Source organism: Myxocyprinus asiaticus, chromosome 16, assembly GCF_019703515.2.
Source record: "Myxocyprinus asiaticus isolate MX2 ecotype Aquarium Trade chromosome 16, UBuf_Myxa_2, whole genome shotgun sequence".
Lineage (NCBI taxonomy): Eukaryota > Metazoa > Chordata > Actinopteri > Cypriniformes > Catostomidae > Myxocyprinus > Myxocyprinus asiaticus.
In genome coordinates, this window is record NC_059359.1 from 32,969,082 (window position 1) to 32,991,432 (window position 22,351).

Consider the following 22,351-nt stretch of genomic DNA (forward strand, 5'->3'; position numbering starts at 1 on the left):
GGCTAGGCCCCATTAAACTCCAGTGAATATTTCTCAGGATAATTTACAGTCAGTTTCTGAAATTATTATTATTATGAAAGTTGGCACAAACTTCAAAGTCTTGGCCACAAAAAAAGCTATTGACATTTCAAATCATTTTTTCCTAGTTAAAAAGATAAAGTTAATCGAATTAACCCATGAGGGGTAAGTTGTCACAGTGTGCATCTGCTGATAATAGAAACTGATTTGAAAAAGAATACCTAAATAAAATATAGCTAAAATGCATCTTAAATCAAGGAAAAGCCATCTTCCTCAACATATCTGTATTTAAATGTATGATAGGCTTTTTAGCCAAATGTACTAAAAGCTGCCAGGTCAGCATATTTTAGAAAACTCATAGAAAATAACCACAACAATCCTAGGTATTTATTCAGTACCGTGGCTAAAATGGTTTGGAATAAAGCATTGACTGAACCAGATATAAGTCGCAGCAAAATAGTAATGACTTAATGAATTTCTTTACTGATAAAATTGAAATAATCAGAAATAAAATTGGAAATATGCAATCAACTGTCACAACACCTCAGAAAACAGTATCTCATAATTGTGATGTGCAACTTCAATCCTTCACTGTCATAGGTCATGAAGAGCTAACAAAACTTATCAAAAGCCACAACATGTTTGTTAGATCCAATCCCAACTAAACTCTTAAAAGAGGTATTCCCAGTAATTTCAGAACCTCTTCTTAATATTATAAACTCCTCGCTATCCTTAGGACATGTCCCAAGAAACTTTAAAATGGCAGCTATCAAACCGCTTATTAAGAAGCCAAAGCTTGATCTTAGAGAATTAGCTAATTACAGACCGATTTCAAATCTACCATTTATGTTGAAAATACTAGAAAAGGTAGTGTCCTCCCAACTATGTTCATTTCTACAGATAAATAGTATATATATGAACAATTTCAGTCAGGATTTGGGCCCCATCACAGTACAGAGACTGCACTTATCAGAGTTACAAATTACTTGATTTTATCATCTGATCGTGGCTGCATTTCTATTCTAGTGCTTTTAGATCTTAGTGCTGCCTTTGACACCATAGATCAAGACATTGAATAGGCTTGAGAATTATGCTGGCATTAATGGGCTTGCATTAGCATGGTTTAGGTCCTATTTATCATACTGCTACCAATTTGTATGTGTAAATGAGGAATTGTCAAATCAAACAAAAGTTGAGTATGGAGTGCCACAGGGATCAGTTTTAGGGCATCTGCTTTTCTCCTTGTATATACTTCCCCTGGAAGATATTATCAGGAATCATGGAATAAGTTTCCACTGTTATGCCGACAATACCCAACTTTATAGTTCTTCTAAATCTAACGAAAATTCATAATTCTCCAAATTAGCAGAGTGTATCAGTGAAATCAAAGATTGGATGGCCAGAAATTTCCTTCTACTCAATTCCGACAAAAAAAGAGGTACTAATGATTAGACCAAAAACCTCTAAAAATAAGCCGCTAAAATATAATTTGACTCTCGATGGATGTTCTGTTCTGTCGTCTTCTACAGCGAAGAACATATATGTTATATTTGATACCAATCTGTCCTTTCAAAATCAAATTTCCAATGTTTGTAGAACAGCATTCTTCCACCTCAGAAATACTGATAAGTTACAACACATGCTCTCTGTTGCTGATGCCGAAAAACTAATTCATGCGTTCTTGACCTCAAGACTAGATTATTGTAATGCATTACTGGGAGGATGTCCAGCAGGTTCAATAAATAAACTTCTATTGGTTCAAAATGCAGCTGGCAGAGTGCTGACTAGAACCAAGAAATATGATCATATTAGCCCAATTTTATTGTCGTTACATTCGCTACCTGTTAAATTTTGTATTAATTTTAAAATTCTGTTAACTACGTACAAAGCTTTGAATGGTCTAGCTCCACAGTATTTAAGTGACCTTGTGTCATGCTATATTCCATCACGTTCATTATGATCACAAAATTCTGGCCTGTTAATAGTTCCTAGAATACAAAAAACCACAAAAGGAGGTAGATCCTTTTCATACTTGGCTCCTAAACTATGGAATAGTCTCCCTAACTCTGTTCGAGATGCAGACACACTCACTCAGTTTAAGTCTAGACTAAAGTCTCATCTATTTAGCCAGGCATACACCTAATTTATCCTTCAAATCACAGTTAGGCTGCTTTAGTTAGGTCTACCGGAACCAGAAACATTTTTCATAATCTATAACTCTGCATAAAATTGAATGGCATCTACGCTAATATTATTCTATTTGTTTCCCTGCCTCAACCTCGGAATTCATATCCTGAGGTTACCAGATCCTGCCAGATCCTGCTCCATTCCTGCTTTGTGTCGGACTCCACTGCTCATGTCGCTGAGAGATGACGGCAAAATACAGCCGGTGCTAGACAGACATCACTTCAGTCTTTTGTCTTCAAAGGATGAACTGATGCCAACTACAACTGTAAGACATCAGATACTACATATGCCACTGCCTGAACCTTAGACTTAGGATAGACCCCACTGAAATGACCTACCAGTTGAACTGCGATGTACCTCATCATTAATCTCTGGCTGCATCACCTTTGTCTATTGATGGACTACACTCTTGAAATGAAATACATAGACTATCATTTAACTGCCAACAAAAGCCTTCAACAGCCAACTAACAAAGGACAATGCATCTATGTAAACTATGTATGGATGGACTTCAAAGACATTAGTAATTAATCTTAAAATTCATAAAAAATATGTTATTTTTATTTTTTAAAACACTGGACCTTAAGGCTTAATTTACAAATTTAAAACCATGACTTGCACTGCACACAAATAACTAATATTGGCATTATATTCATGTTGTTTAGCCAGAGGGGAACTGGCCCCCACAGTGAGCCTGATTTCTCCCAATGTTATTTTTCTCCATTAACCATCATCTTATGGAGTTTTGTATTCCTTGCCACAGTCCAGAGGTGGGTAGTAACGTACTACATTTACATAAATTTTCTGTGTAATGTGATGGTAATTTTCATGGTGATTCTGTATATATGGGCTCTTGTGACATCAGTTTTTAAGTGTACATTTTTAAATCAGTGCAGCAATATATCAGTGCACTTTGTCCTGCATGTCATGCGCAGTATTTACACATTTACCCCATGACCCCATGGGGGTACTGTAAACTATCGCAGTACTTCAGGCGGATTAACTATAAATCCATGTAAACATCAAAGTTAAGTGTAAATAGACAGCATTAACGCCCGTGCACAGCAAGATGCACATGAGAGATGTGCAGGAGCCAGGCGATCGTATGGAGAGAGTGGCTGTGTCCTAAATCGTTCACTCATTTACTATTTCCTATATAGTGAATGGCAGTTAGTGCACTATATCTCAGCAGTGAGCGAACGAAATGAGTGGGTGAATTCGGGCGCTGACATATACACAAAGCGTCAGATCTCTGGGGCTGTCACAGAAAAAACATCACATGAACTTTTAAAATACTTGGGCCTTACTTGTTATTCTTATTAAATAATATATTAATACATACAATAAATCTTCATTCTGTTTGTAATTTTTAATATATACTGTGTGTTAATTTAAAGAGGAAACACTTTTGATCAAATAAAGAGTATATTTTAAAATGTATCTGTATGTTTTGCCTCTCTATATGTTGTTACTTTAATCAAGTAATGATTTGTCAAATATTAATTTAATACATTCAGCATGAAAGAAAACATTGCAGGAATGAAGGAAGCAGTAAACCAGCTCGTATGTCTTCCCGTGGTGGATTGTGGGCCATTAACCGTCGTCAAGTGTACATCGAATGTACACTCGAAATTATAGTGCATTGTGGGTAATAATGAGTAAACAAAAGTAAGGAACGAGTGGCTCACTCAGAATTCAGACAATCCTACAAAATGGAGGACACTCGATATAGTGCACTATAGACACATCAAGTGTTCCACGACCGGGGTTGGTGCTCTACACACTAGCTGCGTACTCTGCGTTTAGAGAGCGGAGGCACTGCTGTACAGAACTAATGATCTAAATAGTTAAGACACTGAAAACTGTAACTACACTGAAATAAGAATCCACGCAGGACTTTAAAAGCTATGAAATAGTGAAAGAAGATATTAATAAAGCATGATCTTGCTTTGGTTTATATTTCAGCATTATATATAATGTCCTTGTGGGACATTTTCACGTTTTCACTGTAATAATTACTAGAAATGTTTCCAAACCTCTCTTATTGACGAATTCATCCAGATCTGACAAGAGCCCTTAAAGGGATAGATCACCCAAAAATTAAAATTCTCATTATTTACTCACCCTCATGCCACCCCAGATGTGTATGACTTTCTTTCATCTGCTGAACTCAAATGAAGATTTTTAGAAGAATTTCTCAGCTCTGTAGGTCCATACAATGCAAGTGAATGGGTGGCAACATTTTAAAGCTAAACAAAATCACAGAAGTCAGCATAAAAGTAATCCATAAGTCTCCAGTGGTTAAATCAATATCTTCAGAAGTGATGTGATAGGTGTGGATGAGAAACAGATCACCTTCACATTCTTCTTCTTGTGTTTTTGGTGATTCACATTCTTCTCTGCATATCGCCCCCTACTGCTGCAAAAAATGATAAATTTTGATCTGTTTCTCACCCACACCTATCACATCACTTCTGAAGACATGGATTTAACTACTGGAGTCTTATGGATTACTTTTATTCTGCCTTTATGTGCTTTTTGGAGCATCAAAAGTTTGGCCTACAGAGCTAAAATATTCTTCTAAAAATCTTAATTTGTGTTCTGCAGAAGAAAGGAAGTCACACACATCTGGGATGGCATGAGGGTGAGTAAATGATGAGAGAATTTTCATTTTGGGTGAACTTCCCCTTTATAGTGATAGATCAGCTATATTTTAATATTCTGTCATCATTTCCTTACCCTCATGTTGTTCTAAACCAGTGTGACGCTTTGCATTATGTGGAACAAAAAAGATGTTAGACAGAATGTTAGGGACTGACAGTCTCGCTCACCATTCACTTTTAAAATATGGAGAGAAAAAGTACATTTCACAAAGTAAATATTGATTCAGGCAAACTTTCTGTCTAATATCTCTTTATTGTGTTGCAAGGAAGAAAGAAATACGGGTTTGGAACAACATGATGGCGAATTATGACAGAATTTCCATTAATAATAATAATTCTGTAATACATGTTAAATGTGTATTAAGTAATGGAATATAGGGGAGTTAATGTCTATTATGTCATTTGTGAAAGTAACGAGTTACTCACTACTTGAGTACTCTTAATGTTATTTATGTTAGTACTTTTACCTCTATTTGAGTAATTATTTATGTTAGTACATTTACTTCTACTTGAGTAATTATTTTTTTAAAGTAATTGTACTTTTACTTGAGCTTTTGGCTACTCTACCCACCTCTGCCACAGTCACCTTCGGCTTGCTCTAAATACAATTATTATTTATTTACACATTTTACCATCATATTTAATCAAACTACACAATGATCACTGTAAGACATTATAGATATTAAAGTTTCATTTTTTGTTTCTGTTAATGCATGATTTCATGTAAAGCTGCTTTGAAACTATGTGTGTTGTGAAAGCGCTATACAAATAAAAATTACTTGACTTGATACATGAAACAGCTAAAATAAATAAATAAATAAATAAATACAAATTTAACAATATCAAACCTTTATTTTGGTAAACAGAAGTTAAATTCCATGAACTGTATACAACAACAAATAAAACACATGTCAAAACCTGTCTGTAAAACGGACTTACCTTTATAGTCTTAAAAATACAACTCAGCCTGTTTAGTAGAACCTTGCCTCAGTGTATTGCAGTGCAGTTTTAATTGTTTACCCACCAGCAATTATATATATATATATATATATATATATATATATATATATATATATATATATATATATATTTGGAATTTTACTATAGATGTTCAGAAGAATTCTCCAAAAATAACAATATTAATAAAAAACAAAGCTGAGTTTTGAACTAGCGGTTTGAAACCAACACACAAAATCACTGCCAAACAAAACAAGCCTTTGTGTAATTAGACTTTTGACTTAAAATCTTATAGTTACTAGACATTGCCCTTGTGACAATGAGCCCTGGTGACCACTGTATCTTACTTGTGACTGGAAATTGCACAGCAACCACAAATGCTTTACATGAGATCATAAACAAAATGAAAATTATTTTACTTACCATCCTCTGATGACTGATTTCCTTTGAGAGTTTTATTGGCAGTGCAGCTCACTTGTATCTTATTGAGCGCAATTGCTTGTGTTCTTATAGCGGGTCTGGAGCACATTTAAAATGTTAAACATGACAAGGAATGTCACCATCTTTTTAAAGCAAGTATAAACTCAAGGGATGAATCATCTAACAAGGTGTGTGATGTGCAAACTATACAACATAATGTTTTCAGAGAGAAAACAAATATTTCCCTGAAAAATAAGGAAAATTATATTTTGTCTGAAGATTCTATTAAAGTTGTCATTGTAATGACAGTTTGGCTGTCAGGCAATTAGAACAGAGTAATATGGATCCAACCCTTGAATAATACAGAGGTAAAAAAATTCAGCTCCTCAATTCATCTTTCAGGCAAACACCAGAGGACATTTGCATAGGATATTAATTTTCAAGGTTAAACTGCTGGATGAAAAGCATATTAAAAGTTTTATCATATGGACTAACCACTTAGTATGACCTCAGCAATAATTGGAATCGAATGAAGCTCAACAGTTCTATATTCTACCAAATAACCTTGGGTCATCCAGTCTCTCTACCAGTAAGACAACCTAACTAAGTCTCCTAACTAATAACATCATTCTAAGTGACATAAATTGTACCTTTTAATAATGTTTGGACTGATGTGTTTGAAAAACACAGAAAATGCTGACTTTTTCAAAAGTTTAGTGGATTATTAGTCTCGCTCAGCCAGACCTTTGACTAAAACGGCAGAGAGGCTGAGACTAGTGGAGTACCAACTTCTCTGGAGAGATGCCTATCCAAGGTAAAGAATCACATTTTATGTGCAGGTTGATTGAGCTGTGGTCAAAGCATGCACTAATGAGAATGAGCCGTTTCCTCACAAATTAGTTGAAGGGACAAAAAAAAGATAGAATTCAAATTCTTTCAAAAGTTTTCTGTTCTATCAATGTGTCATTTTGATGATACTGAAAAAGAGAAAATAAGGAACCAAAAGAATTGAAACTTATAAAGACCCTTTAACCAGCTACAGATGCGAGATAATAGGGAGACACTTTTCAAACTGGGCAATATCAAAGAAAAGTACTTGTCTATAACAGAGACTGCAGCTGGCAACCTTTCCTGTTATATACTGACCAGGGTCGGGACAGGACAAAATATCAAGAAGCCAAAATGAAGAAACTACATTTCTTACGAAACTAGAAACTGTGCCTCTCTGATGCACATAGTGCAAAAGACTTTTTTCTGCCTCTATATATTTATTGTCATTTATTCTAGGAACACAAAACAGTGAGTAAGGAACAAACAAACCCCTCCTGTTTTTTGTTTTTTTTAAAGAAAAACAATGCAAACATGAAAACTTTTCACTTATATATCAGCTGAGAGGAAGTAGTCATGCTTAAGAGTCTCAGGGGCAGAAAGTCTTTCAGATGAAACCAGTAGCTTTGAGAGGAGGACTTGTAAATTGGCATCCTGTCAGAGACACATTAAACAAGTCTGAATAATAGTTGTGTAATTATTTTAAACTAGTATTTACCAGCTACAAGATTCCACATACCAGATGTAGTCCAGTGAGCTCTACATGTAGATGCTCACTCTCTAGAGCTCCATTAAAGTCTGGAACATGTAGCTGTGAACAAATAATTCCTCTCAGCTGATTGAAAAAGACTTTGCATTGCATCGTGGCAATTACCATGTATACTATTATCACGACAAAGAAGAGAAAGATTTGTGTAATAGTTCCTACCCAAAGCATGATGCCTCCAAACGCATACATGTCGCTGGCTTGGGAGGGGGGCTTACCACGTCTCAACTCTGGAGCCACCAAACTGATGGTGCCAGCAACCATTCCACTGTCAGTCACCCTCTGCTCCTATGAGTAAAACAAACAAAAACATAATTCACTCTGAGGATCAATATTCAAGAGTGAATTCCGTTTCCATTTAGTTTTTAAAAGATTAAATAATCAATAATGCTACTTAACCTTTTATGTGTGTTTGTGCCACTTACAGGTGTTTTTGTGAGATCATAATCCCCCACAATGCCTTTCTCTCTGCCAATGACAAACACATTATTGGGGTGTAGAGATGCATGAGTAACAGACGCTGCATGGAGACTCTGTAGACCCAGAGTTACGCCTTTCATTACCTTCTTAATCTCCTACAGGGCCACAACACATCAGATGTCAAAAAACAGCTTTTTTCCCCCTCACAATTTTTAATGTTAACAAATAATTATTATGTACCCTTTATGCTATCTGCTAGCACTAACACTTTAATTTTAAAGGCCAAGTGTGTAATATCTGCTCCACTAGCATCACCAAATGCAATAGCAAAAATAATGACAATAATAATGTTTTCAAACAGTTTTCATGAACACTCCACCATCTGCAATTGGTAGAACACCTCAAACTTGCACCATTAAAGGAATATTCAGTGTTCAGTACAAGTTATGCTCAATCGACAGCATTTATGATTACCACAAAAATGTATTTCTACTCTTCCCTAAAAAAAAAAATCTGAGTAACAGTGAGGCACTTACAATGCAAGTGAATGGGGCCAATTTTGAGGGTTTAAAGGCAGAAATGTGAAGCTTATAACTTTAACAAAGCACTTACATTAATTCTTCTGCTAAAACTTGTGTATTATTTGAGCTGTAAAGTTGTTTAAATTGTTATTTTTAGGGTCTTGAAAATTTTACAATTGGCTATAACTTTACACAGAAAGGGTTAGTAAGTGATTTTATCACACTAAAATCATCTTTACACACATACTGTTTACATACATCTCGTATCTATACTTTTGAAACAGTGAGTATTTTAATGTTTACAGATTGTCCCCATTCACTTCCATTGTATTAGCCTCACTGTAACCTCGATTTTTGCTTTTTTTAAAGAAATTGAGGGACAAATCGAAATCATTTTTTTGTGGTGAATATCTACATTATGCCACAAATGCTGTCGATTTAGCTTAACCTGTATCTAACCTGGAATATTCCTTTCATTGAGCCAATGTTAATGTGCTGGGCTGGTCAGGATGTTCAAACCAACAGAGAAATGTTTTTAAAGCTCCACAGAGTGACAGCATTTACAGGTGTTGGTAAGAAACAGATCAATATTTAAGTCCTTTTTACTCTAAATTCTCCTCCCTGCCCAATAGGTGCAATATGCACAAAGAATGCGAACTGCCATAAACGAGAAGATGGATGTGAAAGTGGAGAGTGATAATAAAAAAGAACTTAAACATTGATCTGTTTCTTACCAACACCTGTAAGTAAGCCACTAGGTTAATTTCCCTGAAAAGTGAAAATACTATCACTTTGTGGAGTTTCTCACCTACACTGATCATATCACTTCAGAAGATGTGGATTAAAACACTGGAGTCATATGGATTACTATTATGTGGCCTTCATGTGCTTTTTGGAGCTTCAAAGTTTTGGTACCCATTTACTTGCATTGTGAGGACCTACAGAGCTGCCATATTCTTCTAATAATATTCATTTGTGTTCAGAAGAAAGAAAGTCATACACATCTGGGATGGTATGAGGTTGATTAAATGATGAGAGTATTTTCATTTAAGTGGAGACAGGAAAATGCAGTTTAACATAAAAGAAATTACACACTTCATGTGTTTTATGTTCATCTGACAAATTTTACCATCTGTCTATAAAACCTACAAATACATTTGGAAGTGATAAAGGCACTCACAGAAGGGGACAGTGGGGAGGATTTCTGAATGGCTCTGAGATTTACGTTAGAGTAGTGTGGTACCATGATGTAGGCCAGTGGATCAGACTGGATAAAAACAGAACAGGTTTTCCACAAACACTGGTATTAATGCCACAGAGCAGTAAGATCATTGAAACCACTCTGCAATGTAAAGTCTGAACCTAATGTTAAACTAATAAGTTATAAAGAAGAAAAAAAGATAGCACTTTGCCGCAAAACAGGGCCAAAAGAGGCACAGTTGTAGACGGATTCTGCTGCTGAGCTCTGTGATACTGGGCAGCCTGTTTAAGCATCTTCTCCTCAGACTCTTCATCTATGGTGTAGCACTGTAAGAAATAACCCAGATCACTAATAAACATTCAGCAAAGTTAACATGTTATAATGTACAGTATTAGGACACAAGCTACAATTAAAAATGTAAAAATATGAATGTAATTGCATTAGATAAGTTATTTAAAGGGGAAGATAGCATACGCGAGCATACTTTACAAGCCTAACATTTTACAAAAAGAGGTTTGAAATGATAAAACAGCAGGTAAACTCTTCAAAATTAAGAAAGTATTTGGACACTTTCTGGTTGTCAAGCTTGGCTGAACATGTCCATAGTTAATGAGATGAACTACACCTGTGGTTACTCTGCAAGGACACCTGTGTGAACTTGAGGGGAACTGACTTCATACATACACTAAAAATCACCTTGAGACCCGTTAGTTAAAAGTGCTAGCAGATATGGCTCAGAAGCATGAAGTTACTTCTGAGAAAATGTCTAGAATCATTTGTTGGCAGATGCCTCTTACGGTTCCTTGACTTAAGCAAAGCAAATGAATACACTGGGTTGTAGATGACCTTCAGGACTACTTTCTGCCCCTGGAAGTCTGTGCTTAAAAGAGGTCTCCGTCCACTCAGCTCTCTCATTGGCTCTGCGTCAAACATGTCTCTGTCCAAGCTCTTCATTAACAGCCCTGCAGAGCTCTGAAACCACAAGGAATGAACATCCATATGCAGTTCAAATTTTCTTTTTGTGCACACTTTGAGTGAAAATATAGACTTCCTTTCATATTTCTTTTTTTTTTATTTATTTATTTTTTTTTTTTTTACTAACGATTCAAAAAAGTATTCACCATGAAGCTTTTTATGTCAGCATCAGGGTAGATCATCGGTAGTTCTGGAAAGCCACTGTTCACCAGGTCACACAACATTTTCTGCACAAGAACACATTATAGACACTTATTTTTTGTGCAGACTAAAAATCTATTGCAAACGCAAAATGAAACATCCATCATACACAATTCATGTTCGTACATTTCTTTGTGGTGATTGTGTTTGGACTGCCATTCTCTAACTAAAAGAAACTTTTGGATATAAGGCATGTTCATTAAAAGAGTCTTTGCCCAGCATCTTCTGAGAATTTGATATAACTATGTACATCTAAACATACATATTGCTTCTTCTCGTGGCTGATTTCTTGAAAGAGAGCATTTCTCGTCTCAGCGATCTCCTCCTTCTTCTTAAGAATCTCAGGCAGGTCCAGCTCTTCTGCCTGTGAAAAAACTCAAACTGATCAATCCCATTATGTACAATCAGCACTGCCAATTACTTAATAGGTAATATACTAATCAAACAACAGATGAGCATAAATTAGTGCTGCATATAATGAATAATAAATTAATCACTAATATTTGCCCCTGGTTATCTAATCTCCCTCCATAACTAACATGCTGTGGGAAATCCTAAAACAGGTCAGTTCATTTTGTGAACAGCATTCCCATCATGTAGTTATCAGAGCACATTCAGGTTGGATTGTTCTCACCTCCTCCAGACAGCTGACCTCTACCAGTTTCCAGCGAAGCTGAGATCGCAGGCTCCTGATGCGCTTTTTCACTGAAAACAGCTCATCTGCTTTAGGAGGGCTGCTCTCCCACTGCTGGACTTCCTGCTTAAACTGTGGTTAAACATGAAAAAGATAAGTCAACCGTCCTGATATTAACAACCCTGATACCTCTTTGCAGCTAGGAGAAATCTGGCAGTAATAAAAGATGTAAAGCATATCAGATTTTCCATCTATACTATCGGAGAAAAAAAAAGACCTATAAAGAGAGTCATGCATGCATTCATTTGGCAATCCAAATAGGAAATAAGATAAGTCATCCAAAACCAAAATGCAAATCATTAGCTTTCACAAGATTAACATTTACACTGCAAAAGTGATGTGGTCACATGCATTTGACTACCTGTGAATGTGGTTTTAGTGATCGGATCATAAAATGCTTTGCACCAGTAGCTATTTAGCATTGGCCCCTTTGATTGGATTGCCAGAAACTGATGTTAATATCAGGTGTGAAAGTGGAGCTTCTCTTACCTTTGTGTTGAGTTCATACTTCTGCCTGATGTCCTCTAACAAACAACGCTCTCTTTGGATGTCCTGCATGGCTTTGTGAAAGGCATTGCACACTATTTTCCTCTCATGACTTTCCTGTTCCTATGAAAACAATGGAAAACAAATTGTCCAGTTGTCTATTCCAAAATTAGGTCAAATGCATTTCCTACTGAAAAAAGTCCCTTTCAAGCAACCTGGTTTTGTGCCCAGCTCAAGCACCCAGTTGCAAGAAACTGTTAGCAGAAACTAACAAAGGTTATCGTCAATAAGAGCTTTCTTAAAAGGGACAGTTCACCAAAAAACTTAAAATTATCATTTACTCGCCCTCATGCCATCCCAGATGTGTATGATTTTCTTTCTTCTGCTGAACACAACAAATATTTTTAGAAGAATATTTCAGCTCTGTAGGTCCTCACAAACCAATGAATGTGGTCCAAAAATGTAAAGCTCCAGAAAGCACATAAAGGTAGCATAAATGTAATCAATTTGTCAAATCTATATCTTCAGAAGGGATATGATAGTGGTTGAGAAACAGACCAATATTTAAGACATTTAAATTCTCCTCCCTGCCCAGTAGGTGGTGATATGCACAAAGAATGCAAATCAACAAAAACAAAGGAAGAATGTGAAAGTGGAGACTGATTGCAAAAAAGTACTTAAATATTGATTGTTTCTTACTCACACATATCATATCACTTCAGAAGACATGGATTAAATCACTGGAGTTGTATGGATTACTTTTGGTCACCATTCACTTGCATAGTATGGAACTACAGAGCTGAGATATTCTAAAAATATTTGTGTTCAGCAGAAGAAAGTCATTCACATCTTGGATGGCATGAGGATGAGTAAATGATCAAAGAATTGTTCATTTTTGGGTGAACTATCCCTTTAACTTCTTAACTAAGGGCTTTCAACTGGGCCCTGATCTTTGTAATAGTAACTATTCAGTTCATGGGTCGACCCCTCGAGACTGAACCTGCAGCATTTTTGTTGCCAACACAGAATCATTACGCTGTCCCAAAAAGTTTGATATATAAAAAAAGGAGGGCAAAGGATTGCATGTTGAAATTCTGATACAATTTGTAAATTATGAAAGAAACTCTTACAGAGAATGCAGTAGTGAGTTCTTCACACACGGCTGTGTCAGCATTCATCAGGATCTCACCCACACCTTCAGCAACATCTTCCTCTGTCAGTGACGTTTTCTCCATCAAACACAAAAACTGAAAAGATTCAAGCAGCCGTGAACAAGAGCCTCCAATTATGGAGCAGAAAAATAATAAAGTACCTTGATACTGTACACCAGTGGTTCACAGTTGTTTACATTAGCAAACATACCTTGCTAAGTCTGGCTGCCCAGTTGCTAAGGGCAAGGAGAGCTTCATCTGTAGCTCTTTGCACATTCTTGATTTTCTGGTGTTTCTGTCTCTTCCACTCACAGAACCTCTCAAAAGAATATTCCTCTGTTTGCTCCTCCAGTGCAACTGAATTAAACATTGCACTCAATGATGACCCAACTTCCTGCAGATCCAGATGGCTCAGGTAAACAGGCTGCAATGGAAAGCTGGTGGTGCTTGAAGCACAGTGTGGTGCACTTCTCTATTGCTGGACTCCTGGCCACATAAGACTGACAATTTTTTCCATGTAGGGAACTTTACACTTTTATTAGATAGGAAGGAGACAGGACATAGGAACGGGACACAAAGCAGGCCAGACCTACTCTTTCTTCCCAGGAACACAATGACAAAAATCTGATACTATATGGAAACCTATTCGATACAAAATCAGCAAGTGATGAATCTGTGCATGCTGAATCATAACTTGTATTAGTTAGGCTAAAAACATACACACCTTCAGCCTACCAAGGCGATCATTAATTGGTAGCTTGTCTATCTCCAGCAGGAAGTTGTCCACAGCAGCTGAGAGAGCATTGCGGGCCTCATTCCTGCTGTTCACCAGAGACTCTATTTCCCCCATCTGACAGAACACACATAGGTCAGCTTCAATACCGCTACAAACTCACTACTCACCTTTTCAACATGCAAAGATTCTGAATAAAGGGTAAGAACATTTCTTGCAAAAACAGTTTTACTTTTTTTACATTTCCTGTATCACACTGCTAGAGAAGGATATTATGTAAGGAGGATTGAAACCTAATAAATCTAAGATAACATTCACCATTTTCTGATCTTATTCTAAATAGGTATTACCACTGTTTACATACAGATACCAATAGGCACATAATTAAAAAATGAATTTATGCATTGCTTTTATGTTCTGTAAGTTTTACTCACAGTTTGACATGCTCTTAGATTCTTCAGGGTTTGATCATACACTTTCCATGCAAGCTCCAGCTTCTCTGAGCTCAAAGGCATTGAGATCCTGTAGTTCATGATGATGGTGATGGATTCTAACAGGTGATCCTCAGCAGTAGAGCATGGGTTACTCTCCCTGGGGTTCAGACCAGAGTATGTGAGTGGAGCGGCATCATTTTGCCTGGAGTGAGGAGCGTCACTTTTTTCTTTTCTCACTCCAAGTGCTCTCCACTAATGCTCCATCACAAGCACAACACGTTTACGGTCCATAATGCAACAAGAATTCACCGTGTTAAGCGGTGTTAAACATTATTGACATTAAAGAAAGATGGAATTTCTGATATTATCAGAAAGACTGTGATAAAAAAAAATGATATTACAAATGAATGAAAAAAAAAATGTTGTGCCATAATTATGTAATTTACATTTGCAGATTAAGAAGCTCAGTAAATGCGGGTCAAGGTAGAGAGGGGTAGATTTAAAATATTGTAAAGATTTATACACTTTAGTATTTCTGGAAGTGAACATGGTATTAACTAGTCTTGATAAAAAACAAGTATTGAACATTCTGAGAAAGTTATTCAGCCAACCTTTTTTAAGTTCACAGAATTATAGGGCAAGATTATTTTATAAATTATATAAAAGGGAATTAATATATAGGCCTAATAATATTTTATTACCAATATTTTAATATTGAATTACCAATATTTTGTTTGTTAATTTATTTATTTGAATTATTATTATTATTATTATTATATATATATTTTTTTTGGCAATATATATTTTTTTTCATTTGGTAATTTTTTAATTTAATGTATTTTGTTTTTCCTTTCTGTTTTGTATTCTGTGATTTATTTCATCCAGGCAATATTGCCGACAGGTTTCAAATGTAAGCAAAATAATTTAAACAATAATTTAATAGACTTGGGCTAATGTCAGTGTTCCAGTAAAGCACATTAAAGCTTTTCTTCAAGTATTGTGTATTTATTTTTCATTTAATACATCTTCCACACGGAGGTTTGTGATATTTAAAAGCATACTAAAATAACTTTTTCATATGTGCGAGGAACAGCAGCCGGTAGAGTTTCTGGTGCCCCCCTAGGATAAGATGGTGCCCCCATAGGGAGTAGATGCACTACGCAGACTGCATAAATGCATATAGGGAGCTGCAGTACTGGTCAGTAATACCACATTGAAGATGAATAATACCAAGAAATGTTATCAGATGGTCCCATAGCACATCCCTGACACTTTTAGCAATAAATGCTTTTTGAGTTAAATAATAATAAAAAGTGTATATTCTTTCTTATATGTTGAGAACTTTCTTGACCCATGACTTATAAAAAATACAATTATTTTTAATTCTTCGATTATTTATCTTCTTTTTCTTATTTAGGTATACATCTGTGTTGGTTTATATGTATTTTCATGTTTGTTTTTTTTTATTTTTTATTATTATTTATTTTTTTCCTTCACCTGTACTTCTTTATTTATGATTCAGTGATTGTATTCAAACATTGTTGGATCTGTGTAATTTTGTACATCTTATTGAACATTTAACTTTCTGTTTTTCAATAAAAATATTCACCGTTTTAGCACAATGTGTGGACTTTTCAGACGTCCCTTACCACACACTTCACAGTATTAGCACGTTGTAGCACAATGTGTGGACTTTTCAGACGACCCCTTACCCACCTTATAAAAAATTCCTACTTGTATTAATGTTAAATTAATGATCTGGAACAATTTCGCCATGAGACCATATTTATTACTTAAGTATCTTGCCTTAGCTTCCTCAGAGAATCCACTTTCTTAGCCAGCTGGGAAATTCTGTCTGCAACTGTTGTCGGATGATTACATTTAATCTCCTTCACTGTCTGAAAATATGAACAAACCTTTATATAATTATCCCATGTTGTGGCCTAAAAGACACTGAACAACCAACACCCAAACTATCTCACAAACACAAGTGTGAAACATAGCACCCAGTGCTATCCCACTGGTACCTGGAGCTCCAATTTGGCCTCTTCAAGCTGCTGCCCCAGGAGAGTTGAATACTGCTGGATGGCACTTCCTTCCTCTTTGAGCTTCTTGATCTCCATCTCCTTCTCTTCTATCACCACTCTCATCCTCTGGGTAAACAAAACAGGGGCCACAGATTATCCTAGGCATGTTCTCACATGTAACCGGGTTTCTCACATGTAGAAGTTTGATGATACAATCAAGTGTGTTTTCTAACATGTGGCACCAAGAGGAGCAAGCATTTTTAACCCTTTAAGCTCAGATGGGCCCAAAAGCAGGCCCTAGAGAAAAACAACCAAATCAAAATATTAATAACTACAGTTTTGACCAACACAAAATATCAATAGAAGCTTTCAATCAGTATCGATTGAAAGCTTAGAAGCTCTTCTTTATAATGCATGTAGGCATTGTGACCAAAACTGAACAAGTGCTTTGAAATTTGCAGACAAATCAGAAGTGTTCCATTTTGATAAATTACTAAAAATGTTGCACTGTACATAATATTGTAATCGGTTAAAATGTGAAACTCATCATAAAAATGTAGTGAGTAATAGATAAGTATTTGTATTTGACATTTATGTTTCATGTGAACAGGTGTTGCTCATATGCCGCCTTTTTGCTTTACGAAAAATAAACAGAATATAAAATCTCACATACCATTACTAAGGGGAGGCGATTATCTATAAAATGAGCCCACACACAAAATAATCGTATACATAGGTCCTTAGATAATCAACACGAAGCACAGTGTGCACATAGCATCTGGCTGAAAGCACATGGATCAGATGATGTCATCAGAAATGATGTAGCATCATGGATCATCTTTGGTTGGACAGAGAGACGTGATCGGTGCCTATTACATTCGTTTTTGGATGCTAGGATAAATTATTTTTGTAATGCTATAACTTTTGATTGCTTTGTCGTATCAACACAAAATTGTAATCACTTACAGTTGACATAATTGGGAACAAAACAAAAGTGGCCACCTTATTTACACCTTGATGTACAAAATGTCAAACTAGAAAAAAAGTAAATCTTTGGATCAAGTAATTTTTCATAATCTATATAATTAAAAAACATTTTCTTTACAATGATGCCAAACACTTCACCCTCCTTGTGTGTGTGTGTGTGTTTTTTTGTTTTGTTTTTTGTTGTTGTTGTTTTTTTTCTCGAGTTATAAGCCTTTAATTTTGGGTATGCCACTGAAACAAGAAATCATTAAACACCCTCAGAGCTTAAAGGGTTAAACATAAGGTATGAGAACACAAGGCAGTATATCTGTAAATGTCTCCTTAGTCTTCTAATTAATGCATTCTATATACTTTCTATGCTCGCTTTCCTCTTGAAATATCTTGGACACTGGGCAATGTTTTATATTGCTTGAATGTGAAATGGTTCTGGTGATAAACTGAAATACATAAAACATTTAAGAATGTCAAAGTGCCACCTGCAGCTTAGACTTTGTCTCATTCAGCTCAGTATCCTGCTGTACGTCTACATCTGTCTTTTGTGACCTGATCTCTATTATAGGTTCCTGGTCAATATTTAATTTCTCCACAGGCTGGAGAGCAATGGTGGTTTTCTGCTCCCTAAGAAAATGCAAAGAAATGTGGGTTAGTCACTATGCATATAAATAGATCTGCCTGGAAAATCCCTTTTTAAAACACCCTAAGCTGGTTTACTGGTTTAGAGAGATTTTAGGCATTTGTTAGTTGGTCAGACCAGCTGGGTGACAAGCAAAACAACTTAGGATGGTTAAAGATGTTTTTGTTATTGTTGTTCTCGGCAGGGTTGGGATTACACCTAATGGCAAGTGGATGCTACACCCCACTGCCACAAATGTGAATAGAAATATAAAATATTACCATTACAAAATATGTTTCCAAGGAGTAGCATATGTTTTAATGCAATTCTTTAAACTTAAAATTCAAGTAAAGTTGGCCTCTACTCATGTGTGACCACAGGAATGTTTGTTGAAGGTCAGGGTGGGGTTGGGGATTGGGAGGGGTAATTGTGGGGTTTAAATGTTGATTCTATGTATATATGTTTTGCTTTTCTTTATTTACTGTAGGAATCAATAAAAAATGTTAATTACAAAAAACGCTGGCCTCTTACTTGACTTGAGGTTTCTGGTCTGAGATAATTGGTCGTAATTTGGGCATGCACCCTAATGAGGATCCGAGGTTGTCCAACTGCACTGGGGGGTTCCTGGTGGGCCATAGTCCTGCCTGTTCTTGCAGACCAACTGAGGGGAGGGAGTTCTCCTTGTTGCCTGGGAGACTGACTCTCGCAAACTTAAATTTCAACAGCTCCTCACCAATGTCTAGATTTCCCTGGAAGGCTTGAACCAAGATGGTTCCGTCAAAGCAAACTGACTTTTTATGGACACGCAAGTTCTTTCCATGAATCATATTCTGAAGGAAGGACCTCCCCTAAAAAATAAAATACCAGACACATAGCAAAACGTAAAATAATAAGCTAAAATAAGATGTATTGAAATTCCTATTCATTATTTAAATTGACAATCTTTAAAACGGTTTTGTCAGATACCTGTGAATAAAGTGGGGAATTCTGTTCGCTTGACACATGAAAGCCCCAAAACATGTACTTTTTTGCAAGCCCCGTTGTCTGCAAGTCATCTGGGAGTTCAACTAAATCAGACCGGCTGGCAATCTCCATATTTCCATAATCAATGTACAAAATGTAGAACTAAGCAGAAAAGACCGAATCACATCAGTGCTAAATTATAAAATAGGAAAAACAGCATAACTGCAGCTAAACAATTGAGAACTCCTAAGAAGATTCAAGTCAAATACCTCTGGTAAAGGTAAATAACTTTATTCTTTATTCTAAGTATTCTCAAAGTTGTCATTTAAAGGTGCACCAAGGAACTTTTTTCACTGTAAAACAGCTTTACACACGCACAAAAAAAAAGTCCAGCCAGGACTCCTATGCAACCAAATTGGCCCGGTTGCTAGGGAGGGTAGAGTCACATGGGGTAACCTCCTCGTGGTCGCTATAATGTGTGGTTCTCGCTCTCTGTGGGGTATGTGGTGAGTTGTGCGTGGATACCGCGGAGGATAGTTTGGGCCTCAACACGTGCTACATCTACGCGGTAATGCGCTCAACAAGCCACGTGATAAGATGTGTGGATTGACGGTCTCAGACGCGGAGGCAACTGAGATTCGTCCACCGCCATCCGGATTGTGGCAAGTCATTTATGCCACCACGAGGACATTCCAAATTGGGGAGAAAAAAAAATGAATAGTACTTTTGAAAGAAGTGTCGTCTTACATAAGATGAAGACTCAAATCATATCAGTGGCCTAGATAAAGCAGTTTTATTCAACATGGGGCAGGTCCCCCTTCAGGGTAGCTGCGATGTTGAGATCTCATGACCAGCCTAATACTACCCACTTAATCTCTGTAACCCTCCTGTTATCTGAAATTTGTGCCTGTAATGTATTTATTAATTTATAAATTAATAAAGGGTGACAAATACTTCAGCGAATGATATCGGAAACTCTTGCTTTTGCGTGATGCTGCATCCACACTTGATAGGTTTAATTATCCAATCCATTGTCCACTCAGACTCCATTGAAACATTAAAGAAAATTGCTTAGGGCACCTTTAAAGTGACACTCTGGATAATTTCCGAGGCAAAGTTTAAGACATTACAAACAGTTTGTAGTCATATGCTTTATTGTTTAGATCTCACAAACCTTGTCATCCGATTGCTGTTGCACTTTACACCTGTACCAGCACTTGTCTTCTGAATATCGTGCTCCATAGACCTACGGGGGGGACATTTAAAACATCGGGCAATGTATCAGATGTAATCTTGCTTGTTTAGATAGACCTGCTCTTTTTTTTTAACCATATGACTTGCCTTCTGTGGACTTGGTCTACCCTTCAGTATCAGGGCGGTGGGGCACTTTTCTGAAAGTACAGCATCTATCTTCTCATTTTTGTCTGCCACACTCTGATGAATGTTGGTTTGACAGCAAACATCAAGCCATAAACATGATTAACATACTACATAGGGTAATTCTCAAAATTTTTTTGACTTTCCAACTTGGATTATACTGACACTTTCAGTTTGGATTTCGCCCATAAAAGGTGAGGGTAAACATTTTTTAACATCTTGACATTGTTTTTATTCATAAAGGACAACTTAACTGTTGTTAAGCAACTTAAGATGCATTTTAAATGGGATTTCTTGACTGTTGGAAATCTTTTTCAGTCTAGTTTGTCAAAGTATTTTGATAAATACCCATTACCTAATATTAGTTAACACTTAAATACAGAAACCTGCAACACTGAGATTTAGAAATGTTGAAACAATTCATACATTTACTGACTCAATAAACTTAACAGCTCAATCAGATCATTCAATTTAAATGACAAAGGGAGTGAACATGAGTTAAGATAGTAAATGCTGTGCCTACCTGAGCCCAAAACGTGATGGCATCCACAACATGAGTGACAACAACCAGCTCCACTGAATCATAACAACGATAAACAGTTAATGAGACAAATATTAGCTCTCGTGTAAAGCAAAAATCAAGCAATAACGACTCTGGAAACCATAAATGCTGCAACTCACTTTTTTCAGGCTTAATCCCGGACTGATCCATGAGATCTACCTAAAATCACCATCAACATGGCAGCCATCATCATCTGTAATCTCCTACCGATCTGAATGGCAGTAATGTTGTAGTTTTATTTTGAAAGTGATGTCATTTGTCTTACAGCTTTTGTTGCCGTTGACCTGTTACTGAAATCTGTCGCCAGTGCAAAGACGTGCGTTATTTAACTAATGTAAACAGATAATTTGCGATATGTTTTGTCTATGGCTTGTGATTCGTGACAAATGTGCTCGTAATGAGGCTAATTTAGAAATGAGAACGTAAGTGACGTCTTGTTCAGGTTTTATCTCATCTTTGTTGTTGTGTCAGTTTTTAGCTGTACAAAATGAATTAGTGAAGCCCCAAATATAGTAATATAGTAATTTGTTTATTTAAAGGTCACAGTGAAAATAAAATAATTATTGTCAACCTAATTTTACTTTAACTCCAACTGAATTTTGATTTAGTTAACTTATAAAACGAATAATGCACGTCTTTAATACATCAAGTGAATAGACCTTTTTCACACTCCGGGTTTTGGAATGCGGAAGTAAACGTTTGCAGGGTAAACTTCAATAGCGGTGAATGGGAGATCACAGCAGATATTATTTTCACTTACCCATTTGATCCAAGACCAAAAGAAAAAATACACGCTTACATTTTAATGACTTTCCAGAATAGGTAAAAATAGAGAGCGGTGGATTAAGACAGTCAGAAGAGAGAAGGTGCCAAATTTACTGTCACTCTTTCAACAGCTGTAATAGAAACCCCCTCACAGCTGTGGTAATTCAGTTTTTTTATTTTAGTGTAATATAACAATAATTCATAGTGGTAAATATACATCAATAAGCATAATGTTATAAATTTACACTCAATATTTAAAAAATTGATAATATATATATATATATATATATATATATATATATATATATATATATATATATATATATATATATATATAAAAGATTTACGCTGCTAAATAAGGCGGAAACGCGTCATCACTGTCTGGGAAAATGTCTTTTAAAA

The 22,351-nt window shown here is 36.0% G+C and overlaps 1 protein-coding gene across 1 annotated transcript; it reads right to left on the reverse strand.

Moving 5' to 3' along the window:
• Positions 1 to 7,573: 7,573 nt before the first annotated feature.
• On the reverse strand, positions 7,574 to 21,388 carry LOC127454283 (serine/threonine-protein kinase 31-like). The gene is given in 24 exon segments (XM_051721377.1): positions 7,574 to 7,727; positions 7,813 to 7,884; positions 8,002 to 8,127; positions 8,265 to 8,414; positions 9,961 to 10,047; positions 10,188 to 10,307; positions 10,828 to 10,953; positions 11,103 to 11,183; positions 11,420 to 11,521; positions 11,792 to 11,923; positions 12,341 to 12,460; positions 13,468 to 13,584; positions 13,700 to 13,882; positions 14,213 to 14,338; positions 14,656 to 14,812; positions 16,462 to 16,553; positions 16,662 to 16,808; positions 18,146 to 18,319; positions 18,819 to 19,130; positions 19,249 to 19,407; positions 20,420 to 20,491; positions 20,587 to 20,679; positions 21,146 to 21,198; positions 21,304 to 21,388. Coding segments are annotated over 24 exon segments (2,937 nt in total). The 5' UTR covers positions 21,335 to 21,388; the 3' UTR covers positions 7,574 to 7,622.
• Between the last annotated feature and the right edge of the window lie 963 nt (positions 21,389 to 22,351).